Source organism: Trachemys scripta, chromosome 7 (genome assembly GCF_013100865.1).
Source record: "Trachemys scripta elegans isolate TJP31775 chromosome 7, CAS_Tse_1.0, whole genome shotgun sequence".
Classification (NCBI taxonomy): Eukaryota; Metazoa; Chordata; order Testudines; family Emydidae; genus Trachemys; species Trachemys scripta.
The window spans coordinates 19273340-19292567 of NC_048304.1; the positions used below are offsets into that span (position 1 = coordinate 19273340).

A 19228-nucleotide genomic window follows, 5' to 3' on the forward strand; every position below is an offset into this window, starting at 1 on the left:
TTAATGCCATAGTACCATTAAACTGGAGTTGATCATGCTGTTAATAGTATCATTTTCAGAAGTAGATTGGCATGTCATACTACCACTCTGCTGGCAGAGGCAGAGAAGTATTTTGTTTGTGAAACTGAAGCATCATTGAACTAGGATTAGACTTTTAGTGGGACAGGAATTTAAAATTAAAATCCAGATTAAAACTGACATAGTGGAACATTCACAGAAATTGAAAGGTGGCAAATTTAAAACTGATAAAAAGAAATGCTTTTTCACATAAGGCATAAGTAGCCTGTGAAGCTCAATGCCAGAAACCATCACTGAGGCTAAGAGCTAAACTGGATTCAGAATAGGACTGGAGGCTCTATGTGGCTATCCGGAATTATAACAGAAAGAATTGACACAAGAACCAAGAACACTGAAAGGGATATAAACCTGCATATTTCAGGGTATCAACCAAACACTAACTAATGGGGGTTAGGAGGAAATTATCTCTGGGGGCAGATTATCAAATAAGAGCCACTGCAGAGTTTCTTGTCCTTTCCTCTGAAGTAGCTGGTGCTGGCCACTGTCAGAGACGGGATACTGGCTTAGATGGACCACTGGTCTGATCCAGTCTGGCAATTCTTATGCATCACTCACTTGTGAAGTGATTTAAGAACAATGGCCATAGAGACTAGGAGCTTTGTGCATCTACATTCCCAAAGCTTTGGAGATTTCCCTATCTAAAATGTAACTCATCAACTGGAAAACTGGTAGTCTGATTGCTGCATTGCCCCAGTGCTACCGGCATGTCCCATTTGAAAGCTCTGCTCAGCAATGTATGTCCCATGACCCTTTCATTTGGTTGAGTACCCAGTCTTTAGGTATTAGTTTGCCACTCAGCAGAATCTTAATATTGTTCCAAGCAAAGTCACTAACAATCTGAATGCTTAATTCTCATTTGCAAAGCTCTACCGGTAGTCTTTGTGAGGAGTCAGATTATCTTCTCTGTATGCAGGTGCAACTGTGCTGAAGTCAGTGCAGTTGCAGCTAGTGTAATGAAGAGGGGAACTTGTCCCAGAGGCTTTCCCTACTGTTGATGAGTCTGAGTGAAGCTGAATTTATGTGACACTTACCTTCCCACATGCATGGCAATGATGGCGTCTCAGAGTGAGGGTAAAATCAGAGCCGCAGTTCATACACATCATGACGTGGGACACAGGTACCAAGGTTGGAGGCCTCTCACCCAAGGATATTCCCAGTCTTTCCCTTAGCTTAAAACAAAAAGTGAAGAAATACCCAGACTTCCAAAGCACACCCAGTTCTGCTAATGCAACTCCCACCTTCCCTGCAGCAACATCTGCTGAACTGCTCTCGCCTTTCCCCACCCCCATTTCTGCCAATTCACCTCATTCTTGGCACACAATCCCTGTTAGTCCAGGCCTGGGCTCCTCTTTCATTCTGAAGGATCCCAAAGTGTTCCATAAATTCTACACACAGCAGCACTGAGATGCAGCCAATTCTGGGGTGGAAGGTGATCGCAACCAGGGCTGGCTCCAGGCACCAGCCCACCAAGCATGTGCTTGGGGTGGCACCTGGAGGGGGGCAGTGCGGCGCTCCGGCCCGAGAGCGGGGCCGTGACTGGGCTTGCTGTCCTCCCCCCGGCGCTCTGGCCGCCGGGGAGAGCGGAGCCGTGCGGGGCTTGCCGCCCTCCCCCAGGCATTCCGGCCACCGGGGAGAGCGGAGCCCCGGCCAGGCTCGCCGCCCTCCCCACGGCGCTCTGGCCACCGGGGAGAGCGGAGCCCCGGCCGGGCTCGCCGCCCTCCCTCTTGCGCTCTGGCCAGTCGGGGAGAGTGGAGCCACGGCAGGCTCGCCGCCCTCCCCCTGGCACTCCGGCCGGTCAGGGAGAGCAGGCCCACGGCCGGGCTCGGCGCCCTCCCCTGCTGCGCTCCCCGCCGGGGGCGGCGGGAGGCTTTTTTGCTGGGGCGGCAAAAAAGCCAGAGCCGGCCCTGATTGCAACTAGTACACAGCATATGATATAACAGTACAGCCCCTATCTGCAGCTGGTGTAAATTGGTTCAGACCCACTGAAGACAATGGAGCTGTACTGGTTTACACTAGTTGAGCATCTAGCATCTATGTGCAATTCTGGCTGAGACCACCTAGGCACACTCATATTCTTATTACAAGACTCATGGACAGTTTAATAGCCAGGAAGAGCAGATGGTTTTTAGGTCTCAATCAAAAAATCCCTCATCCCCACCATAAGCTGCCTGGCACTCAATATATCAACCTCAGAATGAAGAAGGCTACGTTGACTATTGTGCAGGCCACTATCTTTTGGGATGGTTTTATGACCAGTGGAAGGGACTGTTTAGAAGTCACCAAACTCCTTTCACTTGTAACTCAGACCATGATTTGGACCCAGTTCTCCACGGAAGACAGTGGAGTTACTCTGAATGAATGGGATCCAAATCTGGCCCACATTTTTTATCACCGTTCGGCACTCAAACTCCTTTGCTGTTTACTCATATTTGCACAAGTCAGTTACCCCACCCAGGCAGGTTTGGTATGGAGAGAATTAGACTCATGCAGGAAGAAGGAAAAGAGAATTCAGGCTTAGCAAAACTCTTTTGGATCTGATTCTCCGCTCATGCTGGTATAGACAGGAATAACTATTGAAGTCAATGGAGTTGCACCAATATAAACTGATTGTTAGGTCTCAATCAGGTCCTTTTGCTGAGGGCTTTAGTGGTGGTGAGTTAATGATCCTTTGTGATATAATTGTGACAAAAGCATTACTGATGGCTAGTATTGCTTTCTTACAGTCACCTACAAGGCATACACTTATTTTTTGATAGCATCTAGGATGGTAGCCATACAGGGCTAAATCTGGTTAGTGTTTCTCCAGCAAAACTCCCATTGACCTAAATGAAACCCACAGTATGAATTGGAATTGCAACATGTTTAACATTCCAGTAGCGGTCACAGCAGGCTGAATATTAAACACAAGTGCTGTGGTGACCTTTGTCATTTTGCCCTAGCATGGTGATTTATATAAAAATAATCAGAGTACTCTGCCATTAGGAACTTTTTCCCTTTCCTTTTTTTAACTCTTTAGATGGCTTTGCATCCTCTTAGCCAAGACTCATTCATACCTCAATACTGTTGTGAAAGGTAGATGCATTGTGAGCTTTGTAGTCATCTGGAATGGTTCTGCTGATGCAGCTATACCACTCGTCCCTTTCAGAGCATGAACTGTGGAATGAAATACAGCAACACAATCAGTGCCGTGAACTGCGGTGACTGAATCAAAAAGTTTCTGGATCAAGGGAGAAGGCTCCAATCTACTGACATTTTGCTTCTCCTATCAACAGGTTGAATTATTAATTCTTTGGCCAAGAACAAAATTAAATGTTGGACTTTTGATATTTCTGATTGGATTGATACCTAGGATGCTTGAGACATTATGACCATGACTGGGATGGCCAAAATGCAGTCTGGCCATATCTGGCCCACGGATTTTCCAATGTGGCTCAAGGCCACTCTCATTGTAATATGGAGATTCCAACCTAACCACATGTGGCAGCATTCAGTGCTGCTTCTTTCATCTCTGTGTTTGCCACTCAGAAAGCAAGAGAACTGCATTCCAGGGCATGTAACCTCTGCTTGGGTTGCTCAGATCAAGGTAAAGTATTTCACGTTGATACTTGTCACCTTTGTGTTAGCTGCTTAGGTAAAGAGGGAGAATTGCATGTTGGGACATATATATATATATAAAAATGAGACTGGTGTCAGTTTATTCCATTTCAGGCAAATTAGATACTGCCCTCAAGATACTGGCAAGATGCCAATGTGACATTTTGTTAGAGAAATTTTGTGTTCCCCTGGATTGGAGAAGCTACAAGAATGGAATCATGTGATTCTTTAGAGTGGCCACTAGATGTCATCCTTACACCATTAAAACTAGCTGGTAGTGCATTTATCCGCCACTCCAGCTCTCCTGCCAATCTCCCGGGTCCTGAACTGAGATTCTGCTGATTCCAGAAATGAAACTTGGAGCTTAATGTGTGTTGTCTTGCATACACAAAATCCCCATTTAGCCACCTTCCCTGTGTCAGTTAGTTTTCCTGCAGGGACTCAAAATTGCTCACCGTCTCAGGCTGAGATAAGAGTAGCGACTTGATTGAGGTGCACCGGTATACCAGTGTGTGCAGGGAAGAATACCACTGTGCCAGGCTATGTAGCAGCTGTGTGCGGACCCTTCCCTGAATCCTGTCTGTACTATGACTTCCCAGTTTGGACTGGACCACTCTTTCTAAATTCTATAAACATCAAATTAATTTCCAGAAGCCAACAGGGAGGCCAACATTTCCATGCAGGTTCAGGCAAGGGAATGCCGTACTTCATTCTCCATTGTAAATGGTGCCACGTTCCAGTTACGTCAGGTGTAAATTCCAACTGTGAACTTGGGTCAGAGCAGTCTGTCCTCCACAAGCTGTACCAGGCATTTACATTAAGCTAAGCACTCTTCCCACTGGGGCTCCTTGTAGAATTAATAGTGGCATTAATGCCAGCTGCTGCTGAGCTGTGATTCCCTTTGACCGTGCACAAGAAGGCCAACAAACAAGACATCTGAGAACAATTTGTCTTTTATAATCTTAAAAAAACCCAAACATGGAAGCACATGAGTTGATCAATGACCCCTGGTTTAGCGTCCCTGCACCCCGTGAGTAAGCACTCATCTGTGAAAAACACCAGCCTCTGTAAAACTTAACGACCCTATTGGAACAAAGAGGGTCCGGGACTGGTCTTGAATTAGTTGTTGCATGACAAAGAATTGCAATAATGTACATCACCTCATTGCCTAGACTTACAGGACTATTCAATCCCTTCCACTAGCGAAAGCCAACTCTGCTCCCTTCCCCCCCACAAATTCCACTGCCAGTGCAATTTTTATGGGAAATATGACTAGTTTGAATGGAAAGCATATTAAGCCTAAGATGCCTATAATTCCCAACCTACTAGCCCAGCGGTTCTCAAACTATGGAGGCGCGGAAATGTGTCAAGGGAGGCATGAGCTGTGTGCCTTTTTTTAAAAGAGCTCCAGCTGTCAGCCCCCAGTGGCTGGGGCTTGGGGAGAAGGGCCATGCACACCCAGGAGGTGGAGGGAGAGGATAAAGGGAACAGTTGGAGCCCTGCTACCTGAGTTTGGGGGGGTCTTCCCCCCTCCCAATCCTTCACCTGGAGGCAGCCTGGGCTGAGGCTCTCCTTCCTCCCCTCTCCCAGTCTCTCACCTGGAAGTGGTGGCAGGGTTTCGGTTCTCAGCCCAGAAGCAAAGGTGGCAATGGGACATTGAGTCTGCTGTGAAAAGTGATATTGACAAATGCCACTTTTCACATTGCCACCTTTGCTTCTGCACCTGGCCAGCAGCCGTTGCTCTGGGCTCTGCCTTCAGAGCGGGACAATGCTATATGTACTTGTGTAGCGGGGGGAGGAAGGGGCATAAACGACGACGGACACAAAGAAGGGGGACACAATCAAACAAATTTGAGAACGACTGTACTAGCCAAGACTCAGAAGGCTTTAGTTATGTCCCCAGTCTCCAAAAGGTTAGTGGAAGTGGCACCAACATAGGTTTACCCTCCTAAGCTGGGTAAATAATGGATTTGTCAGTTCCTTGGCAATTTTGAAAAGTCCCTAAAACATTTGTGTTGGGTCAAACAAAACGTTTTATTTCAACAACATTAAAACATTTTGTTTCAATTTGACCAATTTGTGAAGTGTTTGCATTTAAAAAAATAAAATGAAAGGAAATTTAAAAACAAAAAGTCATTTCAAAGCACAAAAAAATCAAAACATTTCAATTTTTTTAAACAATCAATTTGGTGAAACTGACACAAATTTGCAAAACATTTTGAGGTTGCTTAAAATGCATTCTTCATCAAAAAGTGTTGAGGATGAAAATTTCCCCCTAGCTCTATCAACCTCTCATTTGCCACAAAATTCTAACCATTTGAGGTTCAAGACCCGGTTTTAAAAATAATAAAAGCATGGCTGACTTAATGGTGTGAATTAAAGTCATTTTGGCAAGGACAGCTGATCAGGGATGATCTGTCAATAAAAGCCTAATCTCCAACAGGCCCTTACCACCTACTCTTCACTCCATTAAACATCTCTAGGCAATAATCACAGACTGTTAGAGTGTTTAGTGTGAGGATAACACATGGCTGCTGGCTTGTAAAATGAATTATGTCAATTGGCACTGACCTGATCCCAATTAACTAGCTCACTGGTTGTATGAAGGATCAAAGGGATGGTTGCTGAAGTTTTGGAGGCTGAGAACAGCTCAGAGTGCACAACCCACAAACTTCAGTATTGTCACACTAGGCATCGGAAAAGATTTTTGGGGTCTAGCCAAGGTGATACATCATTTACTTTTACAGTAAACTTAGTCTAACAGAAAACAGAAGGTCAAATGTCACTACACTGTCACTGGCTGCAGGGGATATCTGTGCAGCAGAGAAACTGGCCTGGAGTAGACAAGGTATGCATTCAAATTTGTTTGGTATGAAAATATGGGGCTGGAATGAGCCCATGGGATTGGAAGTGATTCAAAACTAATTTTTCATGAAGATTCTTGGTCTTTCAAATAATACTCCAGTTGCTCTTCTTAGAGCAGGACAGGCATGAATTCTAGTCTGTCCAAAGTGCAGTACAGTAATATTAACTTTTGGCTTTGCATTCAGCATGCATCCCCAGTGTCTGTCAAGGTTATGCTTAGAGAAACAGCTCAGTAGGGCTTTCTCATGTAATTTCCTTGATTAGAGTCTATTTGATATTGTTTGCATTTTTTTAGGTTTCTCAGATTTGGAAATGATTTGATATAAATTTAAAAATGTGAAATTAATGTGTAATTAAATCGAGAAATTGTTTCTATGTCAAAAACATCACCTTCGTTCCCCTTGTTAAAAAGGGTATGCCAGATATTTAGATCGTTTGTTGTAATAAAATGTTAAGGAGGGCCTTTGCAGCTGTCCATTTTCAATCCGTGCAGACAGTTTTCCTAGAAGGTTGATATGCTGGCATTGAGAAAGCCACTGCCTTTGTCCATGTGGCTCAGGGCAGGTGAACGACCTACCCCACTATTTATTACATTATAATTTGTGTTGCCACTTGAGGTCAAAAGGGCTTTTTGTGTTTTTACCCCAGATGCCTTTTTCCATGATCTCTCAGAAAATAGAGTATTTATTAGGAACAGACATAGTACCTGTGATCCAAGAGGTTGCCCTATTTGCATGGTCAGCCGCTAAAATAAGGAAAATGGCACAATGATTATGTATGGTTTATTGGTTTATGTATTTTTAAATATTTATTTACATGTATTTTTGTATTTTATAATTATGGGTTGAATTGTCAGTTTTATTTGAATATACTTTTGTTTTCTGTATATGGCTAAGTCACTATTAATAAAAACTTGACTTGGTCTGGAATAGGATTCTGTCACTGACTGTAATGCCACTGCAGCCTTTCTGTATCGTCGTACTGATCGACTGTATTCTCACTTGGCTTTCTTAGGGTAGGTCTACCTGGCAATTGGAAGGGTGATTGCAGTACTCATGAGTGCCAATAGTCGTGAAGCCGTGACCGCACAGGTTAGCTGCCTGAATGAGTACCCAGGTTCCTGGGTGAGCTTGTACAGCTGCTTCATTGCTATCAGTACATGAGCTAGCTAGAGTAAAGCTAGCATGGATATGTCCACATGTGCTGCAATTCCTTCCCCCGAAACGGCAGTGTAGACATAACCTTATTTAGGTTTCATATGGGTACCACCTGCTTACGAAGCCATGTTACCTCAGGGGGAGGCCCAAAGCCTCCTGGCATTCCCGAGTGCACCCATGGTGCCATCTCTTAGGAGAGTGTAGCATCTTCTCCCATCTCTGACTGGTCAGTTCTGCCAGCCAGAGTAGAGAGGAAGTGGGGCAATAGCCAGGCCTCCTCTCTGCCCCCTAGAGGTGACTTGTGCCCTAGGGCAGGGGTGAGCAAACTTTTTGGCCTGAGGGCCGCATTGGGTTTCAGAAATTGTATAGAGGGCCAGTTAGGGGAGGCTGTGCTTCCCCAAACAGCCAAACGAGGCCCAGCCCCTGTCCCCTATCTGATCCCCCATGCTTCTCGGCCCCTGACGGCCCCCCGGGACCCCAGTCCCATCCACTCCCCCTGCTGTCTGTCCCCTGATCGCCCATGGACCCCTGCCCCTAACTGCCCCCGCTGCCCCATCCAACCCTCCCCACTTCCTGACTGCCCCCCCGGGACCCCGGCCCCATCCAACCACCCCTTCTCCCTGTCCCCTGACTGCCCCCACCCCATCCACACCCCAGGCCCCTGACCACCCCCTGTCCTCTATCCAACCCCCCTCCACCATCCCCTGCCCCCTTACAGCGCTGCCTGGAGCACCGGTGGCTGGCGGGCTGGCTGCACCAGGACAGGCAGCCGCGCAGCACAGAGCACTGGGTCAGGCCGGGCTCTGCAGCTGCGCTACCCCAGGAGCTCGCAGCCCCACCGCCCAGAGCATTGCGCTGGCGGCGGAGCAAGCGAGCTGAGGCTGTGGAGGAGGGGGAACAGCAGGGGAGGGGCCAGGGGTGAGCCTCCCGGGCCAGGAGCTCAGGGGCCAGGCAGAACGGTCCTGCAGGCCGGATATGGCCCACGGGCCATAGTTTGCCCATCTCTGCCCTAGGGTGTGTTAGCAGGGACTTCACTTGTGGTTGGCCCTTGAATGAACAGCACAAGGAGGGAGAGGCTCCTTGTACTTGTGACTGACCCCTGTGAAAGAGCACTATCTACCTCTAGTACCCAAAGGGCAGCCTCTCCACTTCAAGCCCTAATGTAACACATGACTCTCACTGGAGTCACTGGCTCAGCCTTTAAAAGAGCACCAACTGCATGTCAGCACAAAAAGAACAATGGAGAATCCAGGCTAGGGTTGCCAACTTTCTACGCACACAAAACCAAATATCCTTGCCCCATCCATTCTCCGAGGCCCCACCCATTCTTCAAGGCCCCGCCCCCACTCACTCCATCCCCCCCTCCCTCTGTCACTCACTCTCCCCACCCTCACTCACTCGCTCCTTTTCCCCGGGCTGGCTCAGGGGGTTGGGATGTGGGAGGGGGTGGAGGCTCTGGGGTGGGGCCAGAAATGAGGGGTTCAGTGTGCGGAAGGGGGCTCTGGGCTGAGGCAGTGGGTTGGGATGCAGGAGGAGGTGAGGGCTCCGGCTGGGGGTGCAGGTTCTGGGGTGGGACTGGGGATGAGGGGTTCAGAAGGTGGGAGGGAATCAGGGCTGGGGCAGGAGGTTGGGGTGTGGGGGTGTGAGGGCTCCAGGCTAGGGGTGCAGGCTCTGGGGGTTTGGGGTGTAGGAGGATGCTCTGGACTGAGACCGAGGGGTTTGGAGGGCGGGAGGGGGGATCAGGGCTGGGGCAGGGGGTTGGGGCATGGGAGGAAGTCAGGGGAGCAGGATCCGGGCAGCGCTTATCTGAGGCAGTTCCTGAAAGCAGCGACATGTTCCCCATCCATGGTGGGGCTAGGGATGAGGGGCTTGGGGTTCAGGAGGGGGCTCCGGGCTGGGGCTGAGGGGTTCAGAGGATGGGAGGGGGCTCTGGGCTCAGGCAGTGGGTTGGGATGTGGGGTTGGGGTGAGGGCTCTGGCTGGGGGTGCAGACTCTGGGGTGGGGCTGGGGATGAGGGGTTGGGGCGTAGGAGGATGCTCTGAGCTACGTGGAGGCACAGCCAGGCAGCTGGAGTGGGGACATGCTGCTGTTTCTGGGAACTGCGCAGAGCCACAGCAGGTAGGGAGCCTGCCTTAGCCCTGCTGTGCCCCCGACTGGACTTTTAACGGCCCGGTCAGCAGTGCTGACAGGAGCCACCAGGGTCCCTTTTTGACTGGACATTCCAGTCGAAAACCGAACACCTGGCAACCCTAATTCGAGGCACAGCTCCCAGTATGCTCCAAAGTAAATCTCTGCCTTGATACGTGGGCTTCATCTGCGCTAGAACTTCTCTACACTAAGGCAGTAGGTGTCTAGTTATTTACCATCTCAGCCAACACAAATCCATATACCTCCTGCTTTTCTTTAACTGACAGTGGGTAGCGCAGATGCACACTTTGGACCCTTGGGGGCACTGGATGGGCATCCAACACTGATAATAAAAGTACCAGACATCTTATTACTTAGTGTGAAAAGGGCTTTGGCAGGGTTCTGCGCATTGGGCACAGATGACATATGTTCCTTATAAGAGGATTTAGATTTCAAAGTGTGTTGAAAAGAAATCACCCTCCCAGTCTATTAGGTTGGTTCCAGGGTGCATGCCATTCAGGGAAGCCTGCTGTGCTTCCAGCTATACTGTAGGTGGAGACTTGAGATGGGAACTTCAGTTCTCAAAACATTGATAACCGCATCAGCGTGATCAACTGTCACCGAGACTAAATTATTTTAATTTTAAACAATGTATCTGAAAATCATACACTGCCCCTTTTTTGTTGTCTCTCTGCACCAAATTTGCAAGACACCTTTGGAATTAAAACCAAGAAGAACACGGTATACTCTCTCCTCCTGCTCAGAAATGAACGCACAAATTCTTGCTGCTGTCAGCATGTGATCACAAGACAGAGAATGCCCTCCCTGACTGTGATCCGTACCAACTTTGTCCAAACTCGTTAGGAAAATTCCTTTTAACCAAAAGACCTCATTACATCGTCGGTAAAGTTTAATTTCTGTTTTAACTGTCATTTAAGTACCTTTAAATGCCTTTAAATCTATGGCGTGGAATTAGCTAATTACTATTTTTCATTAGCCCTCGGGTAACCCCAGTAATGTGAGCTGACAAGTAAAATTATAAAGGGGAGGTAGACAAAGCTGGATTCTCAGTGTGACAGGGAAAAAGTTGTAAAAGATCAAGGAAGAAGGCTCAGGCTTATTAGAAATGGATTTTCTACTCTGCTCAAAATCTTATCAAGTGCTGAGTCCCGGCTTTTTACTCATTATAAGTGTTGAATTAGTTGTGTCTTATGAGCCTTACATTGAAATGAATGCCCTCTTTATAATCAAGCACTTGGCCATTATCTGTCACAATTGCATAGATTGAAATGGAGTTTAAAAACAGTGGGACACCAATTAAGTCTTGGACAGTGGTCTGACTGGTCTAGAGATATAGCTAAAATAAACATCCTCTGCCATGGCTGGTATGAAACAATACCTTGCTGACAGGGTCAGGCAGTGTTCAGCGTATTCAATCTTCAGGACGTTTTGGGCTTTTTCTGTCACTGGGCGGCTGACCTAGAAACAAATGACGCATAAATGAAGGACGGAGTGATTTAAACCATCTATGGTCAGCACATGGTAAAACTCTTGATGCACAGGGATCTGTGAAACTCCAAGAGTTGGAGTGTTAACCATCAAAGTCTAGTACTCATGATGTTCTCAGTTGCTAAGAGGCTAGTGGGGACAAGGTAGGGGGCAGCTCAGCACAATGTGACAGTGGGATGCAGGGTCAGTTGGGCTGATCCTGGTGGGATTTTTGGTCCATATTATTGCCAATTTGGGGTGTGTTCCATGTATAGATACTATGGTGATGTCTTGGATATAGAGACAGATATAGCTAGAGTTTGTGTTTGGCCTATTATAAAGATAGGGGACAAAATTTGTGTTCAGATTTAGATTTAAAAAACCCCAAACTTAGGGGGTGTTCAGGTCTGGTGTCCTGTTACCCCTGATAGGTCCCCAATCTGGGTCTTCTTTCTTCTCAGCTGTGGCACCTTCTCGCAACTGTTTCCCTAGATGAACATCCTGATCTCATTCCATCTCAAGTACAGAACCCACACCCAACCCCCAGCTCTCCAGCGTGATTCCAAACTCGGCCTCCTACATGCCAGGTGGAATACAGAAAACAGAGGGAATCTCCAACTAATCATTTCAGCCTTGGTGTAGCAGGGTGGTCTGTCCCATCAGCTGAAGGGGATGGACGTGAAAGCTCCCAGAGAAGGGAATGACATGAGTGTGAATTTTTAGGAGGTGCTAAAACCCTGGTTCGTATATTGTAGGGAACAATCATTGGTTGGGAACAGGGAGAGGAAAAAGGACTAGATGGGATGCCTTTTCCCTCTGTAGCGTCTGTGAAAAGTCATGATCGGTTAGTAACTTTGAGTTTGGTTTGCTTTATTCATCACCAGCCCAAATGAGGCAGTCATGCTAATCTGCAACCTTTTACATATTCTTTTATTTGTGTACTTTATATTTTCCTCTTTAATTCCTGGAATAGGCAAGGGACTCATTAGATAAAATGCCCTTTTTCCTTTCAGTCAACTGGAAAGGAGACATAAACTGGCAAAGCATTAACAAGGCAGCCAATAAGCCCCAAATAAACTTTAATGCCAGGTTGTCGTCTGAACTAAGCATTACCCTCATGCCGGACACAGCCAAGGTGTTCTTCAGTCGGTATTTGCCATCCTTCTGGGGATACGTGTACAGCAGAATATCATTCATCTATGTGAAGAGAAAGACAAAATCAATAATTTGCAATATGTCTTGCAAGCTTAACCATTATTCTTGGGTGGGAGGGATGCCCAGAGCCAGCAGCGACTTAAGAATTGCATGAATTGTTACTAAAGACAGGCGTGAGCCACGAAGTTCAGATCCAGATCCAAACTTCTACAATGCTCAAGAGTGTTTGGATTTTGGTTCAGGCACATTTCGACTGTTGTTAATTACTAAGTGCTCAGTGTAGGTGGAATGGCTCTGTGTGTTAAGGGAAAGGCTACAGATGGTCTGAATGCACCATCTCGGCACATAAACATCCCGGCTAACCCCTTTCGAACCTGCGGCTCTGGAGTTCTTGCCATTGCACATACACGTTAGTACTCAGAACTTGGAGAAATTTTGGCATCCACCATCAGAGAAATCTTGAGAGACGGGGTGCAAGAGGCTCAGGTAGGGTGATCAGACAGCAAGTGTGAAAAATTGGGACGGGGAGGAGGGGTAATAGGTGCCTATATAAGGAAAAAAAACCCAAAATCAGGACTGTCCCTCTAAAATCGGGACATCTGATCGCCCTAGGCTCGGGAAAGGCAATGGAGATGCCATCCCCTAGTATTGAAAATGTTATCCTTCACTCCGAGCTGTGAACAACCTTGCATTATCTCCCCAATGAAAATGCCAATGAAATGTGATTAGGGCTGGGCCTTGGCATGTACAGACCCCACAGAATCAGATGGTCTTCCATTCTCTGTGTCCCTTCAGTGAAAACAGAGTGAAATGTGGGTATAAGTTGCAATGATCTTGGGAAAGGTGCCAGGAACCCTACTGTGATATTTTCCAAGGCCCTAGTGCGGTCTGACTTAACCCTACAAGCATTATCTTCAACAGACCACCATATCACTGGGTGCTTGTGCTGCATCTGATATACACCAAAGGACTGAGAGAGCTCTTTTCCATTTATGAGAAAAATCTATCTGCTACTTAAAGTCCCATCTTCCTGCCTGTAACTTGTTTGTTTAGAAAATAGCTTCATACAAAAAGGGACAAATTCATCCCTGGTGTAACTCTGCTGGGCTCAATGGATCTAGATTTGAACCCTGCTGACCCCCCTCCTGATCATGAGGAGGCCATTGGCATTGGACATCACGAGAAGTTGAGTTGCCACCTGGTCATTTCCTTTGCTGGGCCCTAAATGTTTTTGTCCTCCTCTGCTTCCGCAAATGCCCTTGCCTGAAAAAATTGAACCTTTGGGACTCTCTGAATGTTTTCTTAGAAGGTCGTGGTTCAGCTTGCTTGCAGAGACGGAACAGTTTCTAGTGGCTAGAGAAGGGAGACTTGGAGTTAGGACTCGCAGGGTGAAATCCTGGCTACGCTGAAGTCAACAGAAGCTTTGCCATTGACTTCAAAGGAGTCAGGAGTTCACCTGTGGGTTCTGTTCTTGGTGCTGCCACTGTCTGACTTTGGGCAAGTCTGTGCTTCAGTTACCCATCTTTAAAATGGGGGTGCCTACTTCCCAGTGGTTAGGCTTAATTCATTAGTATTTGTAAAGCTCTTTGAGGTCCTCAGACAAAAAGTATTATTATTACATTGAAACTATAACTCTGAGAAGGAAGAAAAGTCTCAAGCTGTAGTCTCTCTATTCTGAAGTGAAGTGTTTACTCCTCTAATGGCATAACAATAGAATTTCCATAGAACTTGGTGACAAATGGCTTGTCATGGAGTTTTTATACCATTTACTTATTGCTTCATAAATTACCATCTGTGCTAACATTAATCTAATCAGCGCAGTGACACCTGCACTGTACTGATCATATTATAATTCTCAGTTTAACCAGGGCTGTGCTAGCTACAGAGAGGAATTCATCACAGCCTATTGGAAATTGGGGATCAGAGAGGTTTACCTCCCTTAACCAATCATAAACTGTTCATTGAAAAGCAGCTGGAATAAACTATTGTTTGCTTGATCTCACTGGAGGGATGAGCTTTTTAATTGAAGTTAGTATCAGCTGGGATGGCAGCAATTGCTAAAAAAAAGAAAGAAAGACTTGTGTTTTTTTTATCATCATCTGAAAACGACCTCCATTCTCTTCTGTTTACTTTCACCTCCACCTGGAGATTCTGCCAGAGAGTTGGGGGTGAAAGCGTCCCTTGAATTTTCAAAGGTCCCCTCCTTTGCCAGTTAACAGTGCCACATACTTCAGGGTCATTCCAAACCACAGAAAAGGCAGCGAATGAAGGGGACTAAATCAAACAAACACAAAAATCTCATAAAAAACATAGGATCTTCCTAGCATGCACTGCTGTGCCTCATTGGCTGCAAACCCTGTTTATTTTATTTATAAAAAAAAATTAAAAAAAAACAACCCAAGTGCATACTGTTGCCATGGCAGCTCTGATTAGTATCCCAAGATTTTATTAATCATTGATGATGGCTTTGTTTTGTAATTGCCCACTGGAGGTGGAGTTTGTTTTTCCTTCTGTTTTGCCATGCTGCATACAGAGGAGAAATGTGTCTCCAATCTCTTATAAGGTCCCACTAGCAATGACTCCTTGCAATGAAATTCGGATGAATATTTCATAGTTTGCCAGGAGAGGGATGCTATGTAAAAGAGGCACAGAGGCGCTGCCCTGCCTGCTGCTCTCCCTGGCTGTCTACACTAGAGAATTGAATTGCGGGTAAATGAATTGGTTGGCTAGTACTAGCCAACCACTAGCAGTCCAGTGGTCCACAGTAGCCGGGGTATTTCAGTTGTAGCATTGCCTTTTGTCCCAGGTTTGTGTTCTTCTGCACCATTGCAGTTGCACTGCCCATTGGGTACCTATCCCTGCACTGCTTCTCGAAAAAGTGGCTTCTGAAAGGTAATGAAAGACCTTCTGGCAGCCTTCAGGAATCCCAGGGGAATTGTGGTAGAGGAGATCAAACTGCTCCAATCCCTTGGAAAATCCTGGTTACTGACCCCATTTCCTAGGCCTTTTCTCGAAATGTAGGCCAGAATGAATGTGCTCAGCTCTCACTCCTTGCTTGGTTTCCAGAAACTCCAGCCACATGTTTGATTGTCCTAAGGATTTTACAGTATTTTTTTCTCTATGGGCCCTATATTGCTTCCCACTTACTTGAATGGTAAAACTCCTATTGACTTGATTTCTACTGAAATTTTGAAAAACAGTTGTTGGGCGTCTGAGGCAAGAAGGTGGAGGCCCTTCTGGCAGTGCCTGTGAAGAGCCAGAGACCAAGACTAGCAGCTGATGGAGTTTTTGTTATAATAGTGAGGCACCATGTACCCCAGCATAGCCAACTTCATGCAGTACCTGAGGGTGATAGTCACCAGGTGGAGCACTACTTTTGGGTCCTGACGACAACTGCATATTGGTGGAGTAAGTTGTTCTCAAGACTTGGGATGAACAGAAGTAACTATATAAACTGAAGGAGAGCTAGCCTCAATACTGCAGTGCCAGACCACAAGGACAAAAACTTCCAGAAAAAAAAGAGAGTCCTGTGCAAATTGGCTGCCTTGGATAGTTACTAGTCAGTTGGGCACCAGTTTGGGATCAGGAAGTCCACAGTGAATGCAACTGTCATGGAGGTTTGCATGGCGATACATACTGTATTGTAGGGGTGTGAGATTAAGGAGAGTCAGTGCCAGAGATCACTGAGGGATTTAAATGTCTGGGGTTCTTGAACTGCACAGGAGATATTGATGGAACCAGTATTTCTATTCTGTGCCCCTCAATACATATACACACTCCATGAATACATTCCCTGCTCTAACTCTTCTCCCTCGGTTCCTTTCATCACAGTCCATTTTAAGTGTGATGTGAACCCAATAACATTAGAAAGAACAGGAGTACCTGTGGCACCTTAGAGACTAACAAATTTATTAGAGCATAAGCTTTCGTGGGCTACAGCCCACTTCTTCGGATGCATATAGAGTGGAATACAATAACATTAGAGTTCACAGTGAATTTCCAAACCTATGATGTTCAAGTGGATTCAAAATTAGGCAAAAAAAGTTCACCCACCCCTAATACTAACTACATCCAGTGCATTTATTCTCCAGAAACTTCTGCCACACATTTGATTGTCCTAAATTTGTTCTCTAAGGCTAGGTCTATACTACCCGCCTGAATCGGCGGGTAGAAATCGACCTCTCGGGGATTGATTTATCGCGTCCCGTTGGGACGCGACAATCGATCCCTGAATCAGCGCTCTTACTCCACCAGCGGAGGTGATAGTAAGCGCCGCCGACAGAAAGCCGCAGAAGTCGATTTTGCCGCCGTCCTCACAACGGGGTAAGTCGGCTGCGATAAGTCGAATTCAGCTACGCTATTCACGTAGCTGAATTTGCGTATCTTAAATCGACTCCCCCCTGTAGTGTAGATGTACCCTAAGAGTCCTATACTCCTCCCAATTAAGTCAATGATAAAACTCCTATTAACATCAAGAGTGCAGGACTGAGCCTGAAGTTGGGATGGCATTGCACTTCTCAGAATCCTGCTAAACTCCAGCCTGGTTGTCTGGAGTGTGGAACAAAATCTCCCAGTCAATGGCAGCTTCCCCCGCCTCCCGTCCAACACAAGCAGCTTTTGTAGAGAAATTCTTGGAAGTGTGAGATAAGAGATAGTGTCTGAGTCGAAGAGTCCTGTAGTCGGGGGGGGGGGGGGGGTGATTAGGAGCCTGCCAGCTTCAGCAGCCCATTCTGTGCTCTCTGCAAAGAGGCTCCAACATCCGTGTAAACAGAGACTGGACTCAGGAAACAGGCGCCCAGCAAAACACACCAAACATCCTGCCAGGAAACACCACATTCAACAATACCATCGGCCTACACAAGACAGCCAGCTCAGTAGCCTTGCAATACACACGACAGATATTCATCAACTTATGCAGGTTTACACACCTGCATAAAATACATGCATGTACATGCCACACACATGCTTATATACACACACAGAACCGCACATTACATACCTATGCCCCACATGTGAACACAAATACACACAACACCGAGACTTACACAAAGCGTGGTTGCAAACACATGAGGCATAGCACACATACACACACACCATTTTAACAGCATGTTCTAACCACAGCTTGAGTTTGATTTATTTCTAGGGTAAATTGGGGGATAAAATCCCTTCTCAGGCTTTTGCTCAAGCATGTGCTTTCTGGGCGAGGTTCTCCAAAGCACTCAGCTTTGGCCTAACTTGATGTCAATGGGAGCAGAATTAGGCCTCTCCTGAGCACTTCTGAAATCCAATCCTTTCTGCAGATTTTTTTTTTTTTTTTTAGGTCTATTCAGGCACATTTACTTATTTCATCCAAACAAAACCGAAGCAAAACCCAATCACACGTATTCCATTTTAATGCACTTTTTTGGCATAGCAATTGACACAGTAAGGACCATAAAAAATCCACAAAGGATCTGAAAATTACATTTTGCAAAACATGTCAGGCCAAATCCTGGTCCCCCTGGAGTTTTGCCAGCGACTTCAATAAGATTAGGATTAGGGTTACCATACGTCCAGATTTTCCCGGACATGTCCGGCTTTTTGGTCCTCAAATCCCCATCCGGGAGGAATTTCCAAAGAGCCGAACATGTCAGGGAAAATAGGGAGGCATGGTAAGGGGACCCTGAGTGCAAGTGGCTGCAGCAAAACTTACAACTCCCATGATCTGCCGATCTGCCGGGGCACAGAGGCAGCGGGCGGCATCCGAGCACGCAGCCGCCTCCTCCCAGGGCTCCAACTTTCCCAGCTCCCGCCGCTCTCCACCATGGTGGGGGCCGAAGCAACTTCCCCAGCGCAGCAGCAGCCGGAGCCTGGGGGGCAGGAGGGAGGAGGGGGAATGCGGGGTGCTCAGGGGAGGGGGCGGAGCTGGGCCAGGGCCGGGGCAGAGGTGGGGCTGGGGGGGGGGGGGAAGGGGCGGAGTTGGGGCGGGACCGGGGCCCCCGGGGAGTGTCCTCTTTTTTCAGTGTTGAAATATGGTAACCCTAATTAGGATATCACCCTTAGAATATTTGTCAGGGTTTTGAATGAATGAAGATTTTAAAATCTAGGCTTTCCCCTCCTTTGGGAGAGTATTAAGTTATTTTTTCTAGTACAGTTAGAAGTCAAATCCAGAGGATTCTGAAGCTAGAATAGCAGGGGCTGCTGGAGGTCAGAATTGAGATGGACCCCTGAGCTAGGGCCTCAGGACTGGTATTGCAGGTCCTGCAGGTCAAGGATGAAGAGCATTGGCAGAGCCAAGTGTAATATGGATACACGTCCAGTGCTGGTGGTTGGATGGGGTGCTGCAGGCCAGGATTGCTTGCATTGGCAGAGATGTACGGTACGGGTTCAGGGCTCATATAGGAGGTGTGCTATATATCAAGAATGAGATAAGTGCCAGAGCTGTGCAGCAGTTTCCTTGCTGGTTTAACAGGACAAAGGTCCAGTAAGCACACCCCCTGAGTGATTGTAGCATGACCGATTCTGCAGTGTTACTGGGGAGATAATGCAAACACATTCAGAGTTTAACATGAGAGTTATTTTATTTTGCAATCATTTCCCCCTTTTTCATGGGCTACAACAGTGGTTCTCAACCTATTTAACCATCGTGGGCTGCACATGGAGCTCTCTATGTGTTATATGGGCTGCAATCACACAGTATATATACTACCTGTATGGCCCTGAGGATGTCACATGGGCCGCAGCTATGTGCTGACTGGGCTGCAAGTGGGCCACAGGTTGAGAAC

The 19228-nt window shown here is 46.8% G+C and overlaps 1 protein-coding gene across 5 annotated transcripts in view; it reads right to left on the reverse strand.

Moving 5' to 3' along the window:
• The window catches only part of FGD5 (FYVE, RhoGEF and PH domain containing 5), a 149713-nt gene that overhangs the window by 11580 nt on the left and 118905 nt on the right, over positions 1–19228 (reverse strand). For all 5 annotated transcript variants that reach the window (XM_034775088.1, XM_034775089.1, XM_034775091.1 and 2 more), the window contains exons 13-16: positions 12423–12506; positions 11221–11300; positions 3132–3231; positions 1110–1247 (exon numbers count right to left, since the gene is read on the reverse strand). In XM_034775088.1, the coding sequence (XP_034630979.1) occupies positions 1110–1247; positions 3132–3231; positions 11221–11300; positions 12423–12506 (402 nt within the window). The remainder of the gene's footprint in view (positions 1–1109; positions 1248–3131; positions 3232–11220; positions 11301–12422; positions 12507–19228) is intronic.